Below are 15,665 nucleotides of genomic sequence, written 5' to 3' on the forward strand. Positions count from 1 at the left end.
CATATAGGAGTAAATGTGTAACAATAAATTAAACATATATAGCATGTGACGGCTTGTGTAACATTTGTACTAGGCAAATTAAAAGTTCTTCAATAATTCTTGTCTTATCACTACCTAGTCTTTAAGGATTTGTTCTTCAAAAAAGTTTCTATTTTGACCTGGTTTGTAATAATTGAGATTTATATATGCAAAGTTACAATACAAATCCAAATTAAACATATATTTACCAACTCGATCACATCGAAAGAGCATTAAAACAAGCAATAAATTTTGAATATAAACCGTAAAACCTCTTCTCTACAAAATATGAAAATATTCAACACTTTTTGCGTAAATATTATTGTCAATTCAAGAAAATTTAAACTCACTCACAATCTAGAAATCACATACCATCACTATATATATACTCTTTTTAAAGCTACATAACAAACAAATCCCTAAAATTAAAGAGACGGAGAAGTAAGAAAAGGAAAGGATGGAGGATTCTTTAAAATCTACAACAAAAAGGTTTAAAATGAGTCATCAAAACACAATAAGACAAACACAACTCTTGTGACATAATAAACAAGAAGGGAAAAGACATCATTTTTACCTAAAAGATATACAGAATAAATAATAGAATACGTATAAAAAAAGTGTGTTTATGTAAATATTCATTAATTATATATATGGAGCAATATTACATGATGCTTATATGTAGTTTAAAAGCTCAAAAAAAAAAAATAACTTATTTGTCGGTTGTATTGATGTTTGTACAACATTGACCCACTTAGACAGGTGAGAAACAAATGTAATAGAGATCATTTTTTTCAAAAAGTTGAACCCCAACTCGACAGAGCATATGAGAAGATGTAAATCATGATAATATTTTACTGTTACTGGTGAGACTCAATTCCTGATCATTCTTTTCAAATTTCAGTTAAGCTGCCCATGCGGGCATGAAATAGAGATGATCACTATATGGCTCAGTGTTTAGAGCCTAGAGGTCATCATCATACCCCCCACCCCCCTACCCACCCACATAACCCAGGCCTATCAAAACATCCATCTGATCATCTATTTGTGTGATAGAAGATGTCTGTTCTTCCTTCCTTCCTAGGTTGTTTTCATGGCACACCATTTGTTGTTGGGTTATGAACACATAAAAAAAAAAAAAGTACAAAAATAAAAACAAATAAAACGCCCAGACCTTAACTCTCACTTCTCACCCTCTTGTCTTCTTCTTCTTCTCGTGTTGTTATTTACCCTAAATACATAAACATAGTATCATACCCACTGTCTGCAACCCCATACAGTTTCTGCTCAAAACTGGTTCATCTTCTTCTCCTTCTTCTCCTTCTTCTCCTTCGTCTTGTTCTCTGTTTGTATTAAAGATCTAATCTTTGGTTCTTGATGGGTTTTGTGGTTTCAGAGATGGTGAAAGTTTGTTAGGAGAGGAGGATATGGCGGGTGAAGAAGGTGAAGGGAAAGGAAGGTCGTCGTCCATGGTGACAAATACAGGGTATTGGTACAGTGATTCTGCGATGAATACTCAGATTCAGAGTGGTCATATGATGAGTCAACTCCAAAGCTTTGAGCCCAACCCAGAGATCTACAATTTGAGTAGTGGCATGGAGATGATGGTAGGGTTTCCCTTCAAGAATCTGCAGGCCCAGAGTGATATGTGGAAGCCTGTTCCATTATCCCACAGTGAGAACATGGTGGCTGGCGGCGGCGGGGCACCGGTTCTTGGCGGCGGCGGTTGGGCGGTGGAAGGAAATAATAATAGTAATGAGATGAAAGTGTCTATAACCCAGAAAGGCCTTTCACTCTCTCTCAGCTCCACTAATCCTTCTGCTATTGGCTTCAACTCCTTTGATGATCTCAGGCTTATGGCTGCTTCTTCTTCAAGCTCTAGGTTGAATAACATTCAACATGATGAAGATGATAGGTTTCTGGGAAAACCAGAAAATCTGGGCCATCCATCCCAAGACTACTTCTTCCAGATCAGAAGCTCAAAGTATTTGGGCCCTGCGCAAGAGCTCTTGAAAGAGTTCTGTTGCGTTGGAACAACCCAATCTGATGAACCAAAGAGAAAGAGCCAATGGCAGCAAGATGACCACACCACTTCTTCACAAAACCATTCTTTGGGTTCCCTTCACTTTCTGGAATTGCAGAAAACAAAATCAAAGCTCCTTCATCTGCTAGATGAGGTATATATATATGTTACCTGTCTCTTTGAATCTTTATTATTTCTCACCTGCATATTAATTTAATGATTGAATGAAATTAAACCCCTTCATTTTTAATATTGTTGATTAAAATGATGTTAAAAATATCAACTTCAATTCAAGTCTTGGAAAGGAAAGGATTACTGTTTCTGACATCATAAGTACAGTTAAAGTTAAGGCTTTAACCTGTTTAAGGAAAGAATTGAGTGGTGATTATTGGGTCCTCCAGACGGACAACTAGACAAGAGTACAAGACAATGGACATGAAATCTTAAACCAAATTAAACTATGTGGCCAATTGGGTTTTCATTAATGCCAACACAGATAGCTAAAGTTTCTTTTTTCTTTAATTTTCTGGGGACCCTTTAACTATATGGTTTATTATTGTAAGTTTGTAAATAAAAATTCCATTATATTCCCAAATTTTTTGAGAGTAGGTGGATAGGAGATACAAGCACTATCGTGATCAAATGACGGCGGTGGTATCATCGTTTGAGGCGGTGGCCGGTGACGGCGCTGCGACGGTGTACTCCGCCTTGGCTTCCAGGGTGATGTCAAGGCACTTCAGGTGTTTGAGAGATGCGATCTTGGCTCAACTTAAAGCTGCCAAGAAGGCCATGGCGGAGAAGGAGTCCTCGTCGGCGGCGCCGGGAGCCACTAAAGGGGAGACGCCGAGGCTTAAAATGATTGATCAGACACTCCGGCAGCAGAAGGCTATTCAGCAGCTCACTATGATGGATAGCCATCCATGGAGACCCCAACGTGGCCTGCCGGAAAGATCAGTTTCCGTCCTCCGGGCTTGGCTTTTCGAGCACTTTCTTCACCCGTAAACTTCTCTATCTCTCATCTCAGTAAAATTTCCAAATTTACACATCAGTAAATTATACCGGAAATCATGAATAAATGTTCATTTTTAATATATTGAAAATTTATTATTTGTATACTGAATGTTCATTATTTAATGTACAGTAATGAACTTTCAAAATAAACATTCAATATATTAATTAAAATGTATCCTATTTCACTAATTCATATATAGTATAATGATTGTTACACAAATAAGTTGTACAAATTAACTAACTAGATTTTTGGCTCGGGAATTCAACTAAGTCAAAAGTCTTTTTAAAGTTTAAACCAGACCAAAAATGCCCCATCCACTTGCTGTTTTAGTGCTTATGATGTTTTCAAATGTTTGCCTCAGTCTTTTGTTTTGTTGGTTGGTTAAAAGCTACCAACTTGTTTGTTCATTATAATACACCGAATTATCTACAAATTAAACAAAGATGAAAGGGACACTTATAAGGTATTGAGGTTCCATGTTTAAGAGTATGAGGTATTGATCGAGGTTCCATGTTTAAGATTCTTTATTGTCATTTTTGTTTCATAAGTATATATGGTTAAGATTCCAATTAAAATGGTTTTGTTTTAATGAAATCTTTGGTGCAGGTACCCAAGTGATGTGGATAAACACATTTTGGCACGCCAAACAGGTCTTTCAAGAAGTCAGGCAAGTCCCTTTCTCAACCAAAGACTTGTTTAAGTCCACCATTATTGAATAGATTAATTTGTATTATTAAAGCATGAGTAGTAAATTGTGGGTAGGAACATAAGATTAAACCCGAGTAGGGTCACACTGTATCTGTCACGCATTATCTTATTGGGCTTGGGTGTGAGGATCGCAGGTTAGAGAATTTCGTCTTTTATGGCCAAAGATCTTGTGGTTGAGCGACATAACTGCCCTCAAATGAGAGGTCTTAGGTTCGAACTCAGTGTTGGGTATTGACTCTGTGTGTGATTCAGTATGTTGAGAAAGTATGTATAAACAGATCAGATACTACATTGTAATAGAGTCAAATAACATTCAAAAAAAAAAATTAATATATCATATAATATGAATTTAATTAATTAGATATATGAAAACTTGTGTAGGTGTCTAATTGGTTCATCAATGCAAGGGTGAGACTATGGAAACCCATGGTGGAGGAGATGTACCTTGAAGAAGTGAAGGAACAAGACAACATTATGGGATCCTCAGACGGATCAAGAGCCGCCGTTGACGGCGGTTCCGGCCGGGAACGGCTAGATAAAAAACCCAACGTCGTACGTCTAGATTCCGAATGCATCTCTTCTCTCATTAACATCCCCGCAAAGGCGGGCGGCGACCACCACCAGTTTGGAGCCGTGGAGCTGGACTTCTCGCCGTACACCCACAACTCCGGCGGCGCTGTCGGCTACCGGCCGGGCGAAAGGAAAACCGGCGGCGGCGGCGGCGTGTCGTTAACGCTGGGGCTACAGCAACATGGAGGAAGCGGAATAGGGTTAGCATTTTCGCCGACGTCTCAGAATTCACTGTTTTACCCTAGAGATCAAATCGGAGATTGCCCGCCGGTCCAATATTCACTGTTGGACGGTGAAGGTCAGAACTTGCCTTACCGGAACTTGATGGGTTCGCAGCTACTTCACGATCTGGCCGGCTAAGATCAGAACATCATCGGCTTCAAGAATCTCTGATCTCCCATCATCAAAACACATTCTATGATTTTACCAGCCTATATATACTATCACCATTGAGCCAAACAATTTCTTTTAATTCCCTTTAGAGTAAAAGGTTGTTGAGGTTAATTACTGGTCAAGTAAAATTTCAAAAAGTTGGCTTTCTGTTAATGCCCATTATTGTTAAGCTTTTCTAGCCTATTAGCTTTAATTTGTGGTGTATAGTTTTACAATATTCCAACTAGTTTGAACAATATATGGCTGGTAATTAATTTTGAATTCTTTCCTCTTTTGAAAGTATAGTAACTGTTGGGTAGAGGCCGGTAAAGGCCAAATCTAGCACCTCAAAACTGGGGAATTGTTGGGCAGAGGCCAGTAAAAAATTTAAACAATTGATCCTAACACTAACTGTCAGTCGGTCACAATGTTTAAGTGATACTTTACTTAAAAGCGAACTGAACTCTTTTTAAGAGCATATCAATTTTTTTGTGTAAGGAGATCTATACATATTGATATTAATTTGGTCTGAAAAAGGGGGTATTAATTAATTAGTAGTCCATACAAGAGAATGGAGATAGAGAGGTAGATGGAGATTCTTAATTTGGCGATGCTAGCAGAATCTAACTGTCTTGAGTGGTTTGTGGTTGTGATTAAGATAAGAATATCCAACAACGTTGTATAGGCACATATGAAGATTTTTATTAATGGTTTGGCATGAGGACAATTTAATATTGGTTGTATAATACTGTTAGGCTTTCAATTTTAGGAGGCGTCGGACTTTTCATATTTAAGAAAAATGTCGTGTACATCACTCCGGCCAATTATAAATTTTACGTGGTCCTTGATTCCCTTCAGAATATGCACCATGTTTTTCTTGCCCAACAATATTCACGATTTTTTTAAAAAAATATTTTTATTTCCAAAAAATTTGCGATTCTTTTGCTACCACTTCCCCAGGAATGTAGATTTGTAGGGGGGCAAAATGGTTTTTATAGTATATATAGAGTTATAGGTTACTAAAGTCTTCTGCCACCTGGGAGAATAGACTTTTTCTATGCAATTGTGGGTTTAACATTATGCTATCACAACAATCAAAGTAAGGTTTAAAGTGTCACTTCTGGATAAAATTGAATAATTTTTTAATAGAATATTATAATAGGATGAACTTGGTTGGGTTGTATAAGAGCATCTCTATTAGGCATAATTCTGCCCCGCAATAAGAGCTCAGTAGCTTTTCCTTTATTCTCTTCACACGGGTCCCACATTTGGATATAAAAATTCACTCTACTCTTCCATCCTCCAACCTCCTAAAAAATTGAGCTAAAATCCCTATTGGGATGCTGGGACAAGGATTAATTCCATTCACAAAGCCAATAAGGGAGTTTTGGATGGGTAGAATCATAGGAACAAGAATAAATACTGCTGAAAATTATGAAATTTTCGACCATCTGAAAGTGATCTTAAATCAAGTTGAAAGCCTTGTTCCGATATTCAGAAAAATCTTTGTTGCTATTTCCGACCACTTTTTACTTTCGACTTGATTTAAGATCACTTTCAGGTGGTGGGAAATTTTATAATTTCCAACAGTGAAAATACGTACATATGTATACGGGATCGGACCAAAGATTCTAAGTTTTACTCTTATTTTTACTCACTTAAAATTTTGATGTTACATAGCTGGAATAGAGATTGAGAGTTGATGTAATAGAATTCCTTCTACATACTACAAGGTTCTCTAACATAAAAAAAAAAAAATTAAAAAAATTAAAAAAAATTAAAAAAAAAAAAACAGGCAGCAGCTATGCCCACAACTCCACAAGGCCATGACGGACATGCCTCCAGCACCCAACAACACAGCCACTGAGCCACATAAGCCCAAATTTAATTTAATATTTTAGTTTATTATCATTTCATCATAAGTAGCTCAACATAATTTCATGGGGAATAAACTGCAGAAGAACATGAAACTACTTATGAGTTATGATGAAATGATAATAAACTAAAAAATTAAATTAAACTTATGTTTAATTACTTGTAAAATGCAGCAGCCTCCAAGACCCATACCTTCAAAGCGTTGATGGAAGCATAGGGCTGCTACCAATGGCCTTATCGTGCATGGATTGTCAGATGCTCCTAAGAGCAACCACATCAATGCATAATGTGAGAATAATGTCAGAAATTAATGCCATGTGGAAGAGAGAGAAGCAAGAAAGAGAAAAATGGGGTGCTTCTGCAAATGTGGGGAGATTTCATAAATGTGGGACCCACCATTAATTTTAACCATGTGTGACAGCCATGTGTGGCTGTCACCTCTGCGCCCAGCTGGCGCGTGCACTGCACGCTCTGACAGTAATTAAAATACTAATATTTTTATTTAATTTTTCTTTTTCCTTTTTTTTTTTCCTTTTTTCTTTCTCCTCCCATTTTCTCTATCATAATCACCCTTACATTATCTCATCATTCTCCCCAACTGATACGGATGCTCTAAGGACAGTCCAATCACAACCAAGTGTACAATAATTCCTAGCTCCAACACCTGCATTATATATACATATTCTTTAATACAACTTCACTAAAGTACAAAAGACTATTTTGTCCGAATAGCAAACTTGCTGCAATAGCAAATTTGCTAACCATGTCATTATATAATTTTTTTTAATTTTTTTTTTTTCAATGTGCCGACACATCTAACAAAGGAAAGATTAGCTGGGATAAGGACTGCCTAAGTGGTAGACGTAGGAGCATCCAAAAATTACAACAAACTTCAATTCAAATACAAACATTATATTCTTTAACATTATATATGGAGTATTAAAAAAAAAAAAAAAAGTGCAACTTAAAGAAGAAGGAAGGATGTATGGGAGTGTACCGTATTGAGGGCAGCAAGAAGATTGTTAACGTTGGGGTGAGAAGCAAGCATGCCATTGAGAGGAAGGTGGCGACGAAGCGGAAATCCAACGGCGGAGAACCCGACGGGATCATGCGGTGGCTAAACTCCACGTGCATGAAGACGAAGACCGCGACGAAGAAAAAGCACATCCCCCACCCTCCACTCCATGAAAAACGGCGGCCTTCTCACGCCGGCAGCTCCATGTTTTCCTAACTCCGAGGTTAAGGTTGCCCTTTGGCTGACGGCGTTGACATCTAATCCATTCGTGACGACCATGGAATTCTTGTAGATGGAGGTGGACGGAGAACGGAGATTGACAAATTTGTAAAATATCCATCCTAGTTTGACTAATTTAGGAAACTTTTAAAGTATATATAAACCAATAGAGTTGGTTTAATTCTTTCCTATTAGTCTGCTTAAAACAATTATATGGAGGGCTGCTAAGGAGGTTCTCCCTACTACATATTGTGTTTGAGACAAAGAAGGGTAGAAGTGGAGGCAAACTACTGTCCGGCCGGCCTATTTGTAGGGCGGCCGGCAGGAGCCTGAGACCTTAGCTTTTGTGATTGTATTTTTGCAAGGTGTGGCATGCAGGAGATGCATCTACAAGCAGCACAAGATGTGTTGGATTGGGGAGGAGGGTGGTTGAGTCATGTGTTTAACATGCAAGCTAAGGGGAGGATATATCATGCATGTGGGATTTAATATGCTTTAATTTGTTGATGCTGCATTTAATCATAATATAGCTAGGCGCAGCATATATATGGCTTTTGTATACATGCATGCAGTACGTGGGTGGCAGCAGCGAATGGACTTTTGAGTGGAGCGGGCGATGCGCATATATATGGCGGCCGGAGGTTTTGAGGCCCTATCTTGGTTGAAAAATATCGGGTATTCACGTGTTCTTGTCCTTTCAGATTGTCAGGTCTTATGTATAAACTTAGTTAATCATGTTAGTATTAATTCTTATCTTGGTTATGTTCATGATGATTGTGTAGCTAGCTTTGCTTGGTTCCTTAGATTCATGTCAAGTTAGATTTGTGAATCGGACTATGAACCGTGTTCCACATGTTCTAGCAGCACCGGAGAACTCTTAGTCTATGCCTCGGGTTTGGGTTGACACCCCTCCTGAATATATTGCTCATTTGATTTCTTGATTAATGAGATGATTTGGTTACTTTCAATCAAATTAAAAAAAAAACAATAATAATAATAATAATAATAATAATAATAATAATAATAATAAGAATTCACCAATTAACAGTAGTCAACATATACAAAACATATGCAAATTAATATAGTAGAACAAGAATAATTACAACCAAATTTAGATTTTTTTGTCTTTTACAAATTACTCTAGTAGAACAAGAATTACAATAGAATTTAGATTTTGATGATGCTAATAAAAAACAAAAGCCTTAGAATCCCCAAAATTCTATTGTAATTAATTCTTGTTTTACTAGATTATTAATTTGTAAAAGACAAAATAGGACCAATGGCGGATCCAGAAATTTTTTTCAGTGGGGGCGAAACGCATTAAAACAAAAAAGATAGTTTGATAAAACATAAAACACTTAAAAGTATAGCCATAAATATTGTTGGATGTGGACGAAAATAAAACACATCAAAACTTTATAAAAAATATTCATAACAAAATATGAAACATAATTAATTTGATAAAATAATTTGAATAAAAAATACATTATAAACACATCTCATTATTAATATAATTTAAAAATCATAAAAAAAATATAACATGCACGCTTTGCACCCCTATGTTGGATTAAATCTGCACACACGCTGAGAAAGGATTCGAACCCTGGCCTCTAAAAAAAATAATATGCACGTCTTGCCACCCAATCCAATCATCTTTTATGAAATCTTATCTATTTTATTATACTTATATTAAAACTTGTACTATATATACATACATACATACATACAAGGGTTATATATGGGGTGGGTGTGGAGTGAGGGGGGCAGCTGCCCCCATGCTGGGTCCGCCCCTGAATAGGACCTAGGTTTCTTGAATACCATCAAATCTTGACCGGAAGAACCTACGCTCATAATAAGATTTTGATGCAATAGAATTATAGTTTCGCAATGCAAAGTCTGGCTGAAAAATCTTATACCAAAATTTTTTAACAAAAAAACCATTCCAGTAGATTTGGATATAACCACGATAAAGCATAAGACCATATTCATACTGGCTTAACAACAAAATTAGCCAACGGTAAACCTTTAATTCATGTGTGGAGGTCATATATGTCTTAGCATCTAAACAAAAAAGGAATCAACGGAACTATTCAAGTCAAGATTCAATATATCTTTATCACGCAACAGATCCAAAGTATACCAACACTAATACAAAACTGGCAAAGTGTACTTAGATGAATTAAATAACCTATGTGGGAGTAAATTTGAGGAAACATGTAGTAAAACTCGATAAAAACTCACTCAGCTCTCTGCAACAACTCAAATCTTCTCTCTTCAACACAATCTCTCCCATCCTCCAACCTCCTCAAAAACAGAGTTAAAGTCCCTATTGAAGATGCTCTAATGCCATCAACAATAAATATGACAGTGGGACAGGGATTAATTCCATTGACAAAGCCAATAAGAGAGTTTTGGATGGGTAGGATCATAGAAACAAGAATAAAGTGTTGGAAAAATAGCTTAAAATGGCATAAAATGGCATGTTAAGTGGCTATTTTGTGGTACAATTATCAGTGTGGTCCACTTCCGATTTGGGTCGGGTTAAAGTGGATTCGGATTCTTCGTAGTGAGACGAAGAGATCGATATATTGTACGCTCAAAACGGATAATGGGTGAATGAGATATTGATTCTCAAAGTAGACCCATTTGAGTTGGAAAATGAAGGGAAAAAGTGAGCTTTTGTCCCACATTGCTTTGGAATGAAGATTTTCCCCCCTTATATACAAGAGCTCTTTTGAAGCTTGTAGAATTGTATAGCATAGAGGCTCTCTCGCGCGGGGGGGGGGGGGGGGGGGGGGGTGTGCAAATCAAATTCCAACTAGCATTCAAGCCCGAGCTCGTGTGCGCCGGCACCTGGGGGGCACGAATGAAATTGGCTGGCTGGCCTTGCGGGCTAAGTTATGCCAAGCTTCGGCACCTACGCTCGTGCAACAGAGTCCACGAGAGGCCCTGTACGCTAACGGTCAGGAACCCGAAAGTTTGTCTATTAATTCCAATTCTGAATTCAATTCCCAGGTAGTGGCTAGCTGTTGGAAGGCAGCTTTAATGTCATTTTTAATTGCCATAATAAAGGCTATTGGTTCCTTCAACCCTATATAAGAGAGGGTAGAGGCAGTAGAGTTTTACACATTGTGAGAACAGCAAGAACACTGCACGAAACTTTTGTTTTCCAACCTCAAAACCTCTGTGCTTCTACTCTTTCTTGGCCTACTGTGTTCATAGCCATTGTCTTGCTCGCCGGATTCCTTGTTTGAGTGCTCAAACATTGAATCATTAGCAAGTTTTATCCTGGGAAGCCTAGGCCACAACGCTCCTAGCATCTTTGGGAGGTGGCAAATAAGGTTTTAAGGAGAGAGTGCTCACTCGACTCTTGCAAAAACCCAACACCAAAACACTAGCCAATTTCTTCAATTTTTCTTCCCCTCTTTCCAGAAAATAATAGTCAATTTTTATTTGATTATTATTTGTTTTCTACCAACGGTACCAACAGTCTTAAAACCTTATATATTTGTTTTCCCGTTGGTGGTCTTCTCCGAATTTCCTTGAAGAAAATGGAGCATCCCGTATTGCCAATTGATGGGGAGGATAATGTTGCGGACAACAATGGAAGAAACGGCAACAATAACGTTGTTGCGGATAACAGTGGAGGGAATGGCAACAATGTTGCTAATTCCCAAGCTACACCAGTGAACGTTGGTTCACAAGATGGTAGGAGCACTGAGGGATATATTCCCATGTCTCGGGTACCTACGGTACCGAGTGGTTCGGCTGAAAAGCCGGAGAAGTTCACCGGTGTTGGTTCGAACTTCAAGAGGTGGCAACAGAAGATGTTGTTCTACCTAGCAACTCTCGGCCTGGCAAGGTTCTTGTCCGAGAGTGTTCCCGAGTTGAAGGAACAAGATGCACAATCCGTGATGGCGGTTGGCTATTGGAAGGATTCGGACTTCCTTTGCCGAAACTACATCCTGAATGGATTGTGTGACACGCTATATGATGTATATCGAAAGATAAGCACATCAAAAGCGTTGTGGGAAGCTTTGGATCATAAATACCGAAGTGAGGATGCCGGCTCAAAGAAATTTGTAGTTGGCCGATTCCTCGACTTCAAAATGGTTGATTCAAAGACCGTGCTAAGTCAGGTAGAAGATTTGCAATTAATCTTTGATGAGATCCGTGACGAGGGCATGGTGCTAAGTGAAGCCTTCCAAGTGGGATCTGTGATCCATTTGTTGCCTCCAGGTTGGAAGGACTTCAAGAACTACCTTAAGCATAAGCGAAAGGAGATGAATCTGGAGGACCTGATCCAGCGACTCAGGATTGAGGAAGGGAACAGGACGAATGATAGGAAGGCTCCTATCGTTGTTGGCGCTAAGGCCAACGTTGTGGAGCACGGTAAGAGCTCCAAGAGGAACAAGAAGGACAAGCGAAAGCTAGGTCCGAAAGGTGGCGTTACCAAGAACAAGTTTCCTGGTGAATGCTACAATTGTGGCAAGCATGGCCACAGAGCATCTGAATGCAAGGCTCCAAGGAAGAAGAACAAGAGTTCTGAAGCCAATGTTGTTGGAGATAGCAGTCAGAAAGAGGTCGAGATTAGCCTTTCGGCTATGGTGACCGAGGTGAACCTCGTGGGCTCAAACCCTCGTGAATGGTTCATTGATACCGGTGCAACCAAGCACTTGTGTTGCAACCGAGAGATGTTCAACACCTTTGAGACCGTTGATGGTGAAAAGGTGTGGATGGGAAACTCTGCTCAGTCTGCTGTGGAAGGCATGGGCAAGGTGGTTCTGAAGATGACTTCCGAGAAGGAACTAACGTTGAACAACGTGCTGTATGTTCCTGAGCTGAGGAAGAATCTTGTGTCTGGCTCTCTGTTGAACAAGCATGGCTTTCGCATGGTGTTCGAGTCAGACAAAGTAGTTTTGTCCAAGTTAGGGATGTTTGTTGGTAAAGGATATGTAACTGATGGGCTCTTTAAGCTCAATGTAATTCCTGTTATCAATAAAAGCAAAGTTAATTCTGTTTACTTGCTTGAGTCTTCCAGTTTGTGGCATGGTAGACTAGGTCATGTTAATTTTAATTCTATGCGTAGATTAATTAGCATGGACCATATTCCTAACTTTCAAATTGACACAAATAACAAGTGTGAAATTTGTGTTGAGGCAAAACTAACGAAAGTACCTTTTAAGTCGGTTGAAAGGGAAACTGAACCACTAGAGTTAATCCATAGTGATTTGTGCGATTTTAGATCGATACAAACGAGAGGTGGTAATAAGTATTTTATCACATTTATCGACGATAGCACACGATACTGCTATGTGTATTTGCTTAAGAGCAAAGATGAAGCCGTTGATAAATTCGTTCTTTATAAGGATGAAGTGGAAAACCAACTTAATCGGAGAATTAAGAAGGTTAGAAGCGATCGAGGTGGTGAGTACGATGCACCTATTGGTGACTTCTGTGCGAGTGTAGGGATAATACACGAGCATACTGTACCTTACTCACCTCAATCGAACGGTGTTGCCGAACGAAAGAATCGTACATTGAAAGATATGATGAATGCGATGCTTATAAGTTCGGGCCTACCTCAAGATGCGTGGGGTGAGGCTATTTTGACAAGTAATTACCTTTTGAATAAGGTACCCCGAAAGAAGCTCGATAAGACTCCTTATGAGCTGTGGAACGGTAGGAAACCTTCCTACCAGTACCTGAAAGTGTGGGGGTGTCTTGCCAAAGTTTTGGTGCCAACACCTAAGAAAGTAAAGATAGGTCCTAAGACGGTGGACTGTATCTTTATTGGCTATGCACATAATAGTAGTGCTTATCGGTTCTTAGTACACGAGTCCAATAATCCGGATGTACCCGAGAACACGATAATAGAATCAAGGAATGCATATTTTTTCGAAAATATATTTCCTTGTAGGTCCAACGAGGGACCAAGTACGTCAAAACGAACGTTTGACGAAACTATGGATAATGATAGTGGGGAATCCGAGAGAGAACCCGAGCTCGAGCCGAGACGCAGTAAGCGGGCGAGAGTTGGAAAATCATTCGGTCCTGATTTTCTAACTTACTTGTTAGAGTACGACTCGGGTACTCTAACTTGTTTATTAGAAAATGAACCCGATTTTCTATCTTGTTTGATAGAAAACGAGCCTCGAACGTATGTAGAAGCCGTGACTTCTACGGAAGGACCAATGTGGAAAGAGGCTATAAAAAGTGAAGTGGATTCTATCCTACAGAATCACACTTGGGAACTGGTTGATCTTCCTCCGGGTAGTAAACCCTTAGGATCTAAGTGGGTCTTTAAAAGGAAGATGAAACCGGACGGTTCCATCGAGAAGTATAAGGCTAGGCTTGTAATCAAGGGTTACAGGCAACGCGAGGGCCTCGATTACTTCGACACGTATTCTCCCGTGACGAGAATAAACTCCATTAGGATGATACTTGCCATAGCCGCGTTGCGGAACTTGGAAGTTCATCAAATGGATGCGAAAACCGCTTTCCTAAATGGCGAATTAGATGAGGAAATCTATATGGAACAACCCGAAGGGTTTGTGGTTCCGGGCCAAGAGAGGAAAGTGTGTAAGTTGGTTAAATCGCTTTATGGTTTAAAACAAGCGCCTAAGCAGTGGCACGAGAAGTTTGACCATGCGATGCTAACTAACGGGTTTAAAATAAACGAAAGTGACAAATGTGTCTACGTTAAGGAAACGATAGACGGCTACATCATTCTTTGTTTATATGTCGATGATATTCTCATCGTTGGTAGTAATGATCGGATGATCAAGTCTACTAAAAACATGTTAAATGCAAGATTTGACATGAAGGATATGGGTTTGGCTGATTTAATCCTCGGGATTAGAATCATTAGAAGACGAAGACCTGATGGTCTCGTGTTGAGCCAATCACATTATATTGACAAAATCCTTGAGAAATTTAACAAGGATGATAGTCAAGTGGCTAGGACACCATTTGATACAAACATTCATCTAACCAAGAACCACGGAGAAGGTATTTCACAAGTGGAATATGCTCAGGTTATTGGTAGTTTGATGTATCTTATGAGCTGTACTAGGCCGGATATTGCCTATGCGGTTAGTAAACTCAGTAGATATACGAGTAACCCCGGTGTCATGCACTGGAAGGCAATAGTAAAGGTTATGAGATACTTGAGGTATACTCGTGATCTTGGACTGCACTATGGGAGATATCCCGCCGTACTTGAAGGGTATAGCGACGCGAATTGGATATATGATATTAAGGACTCTAAGTCCACGAGTGGCTACGTGTTTACACTAGCCGGTGCAGCCGTTGCGTGGAAATCCTCGAAGCAAACTGTGATAGCTAGATCCACGATGGAATCTGAGCTAATAGCCTTGGACAAAGGTTGTGAAGAGGCTGAATGGCTACGCCATTTTATAGAGGATATTCCTAATTGGGAAAGACCGGTACCTCCAATATGTGTGCATTGTGATAGTCAAGCCACAATCGGGAGAGTACAGAGTCATATGTATAATGGTAAGTCTAGACACGTGCGTCGTAGACATAATACCATTAGACAACTACTCACAACTGGTGTTGTCTCGATTGACTACGTAAAGTCAAAAGACAATATAGCGGATCCGCTGACCAAAGGGTTAGGAAGAGAAGTTGTGGAGAAGTTGACACGAGGAATGGGTCTACTGCCCTTGGACTAAAAAGTTCTATAGTGGATACCCAACCTAGCTGGCACCTAGGTTCAATGGGACAACTAAATTATGGAACGGAGCGCGTCACTGTGGGGGTCTCGGACTCCCTACCACTCCTCGTTAAAACAGTGACTCCCGCAAGAGGCTAACATGTTAATGCTTTAATGA

At 39.2% G+C, this 15,665-nt stretch overlaps 1 protein-coding gene and 1 long non-coding RNA gene across 3 annotated transcripts; both read left to right on the forward strand.

The window, feature by feature from the left end:
* Positions 1-686: 686 nt before the first annotated feature.
* Positions 687-6,889, forward strand: LOC109165617. The gene is made up of 3 exons (XR_002051568.1): positions 687-790; positions 5,282-5,285; positions 6,880-6,889. It is a non-coding gene; the product is annotated as an uncharacterized LOC109165617 (long non-coding RNA).
* LOC109165613 (homeobox protein BEL1 homolog) lies at positions 1,017-4,993 on the forward strand. Of its 2 annotated transcripts, XM_019314456.1 has the most exons (5): positions 1,017-1,311; positions 1,412-2,192; positions 2,648-3,036; positions 3,657-3,717; positions 4,140-4,993. In XM_019314456.1, exons 2-5 carry the CDS (start codon positions 1,443-1,445, stop codon positions 4,686-4,688), a joined length of 1,749 nt encoding a protein of 582 aa, XP_019170001.1. In that variant the 5' UTR covers positions 1,017-1,311; positions 1,412-1,442; the 3' UTR covers positions 4,689-4,993. The 2 variants fall into 2 exon arrangements, with proteins under 2 accessions (XP_019170001.1, XP_019170000.1); XM_019314455.1 differs by having other exon boundaries at positions 1,017-2,192.
* Positions 6,890-15,665: the final 8,776 nt, after the last annotated feature.

This window comes from Ipomoea nil, unplaced genomic scaffold, assembly GCF_001879475.1.
Source record: "Ipomoea nil cultivar Tokyo-kokei standard unplaced genomic scaffold, Asagao_1.1 scaffold3069, whole genome shotgun sequence".
In the NCBI taxonomy this organism is placed as follows: domain Eukaryota; kingdom Viridiplantae; phylum Streptophyta; class Magnoliopsida; order Solanales; family Convolvulaceae; genus Ipomoea; species Ipomoea nil.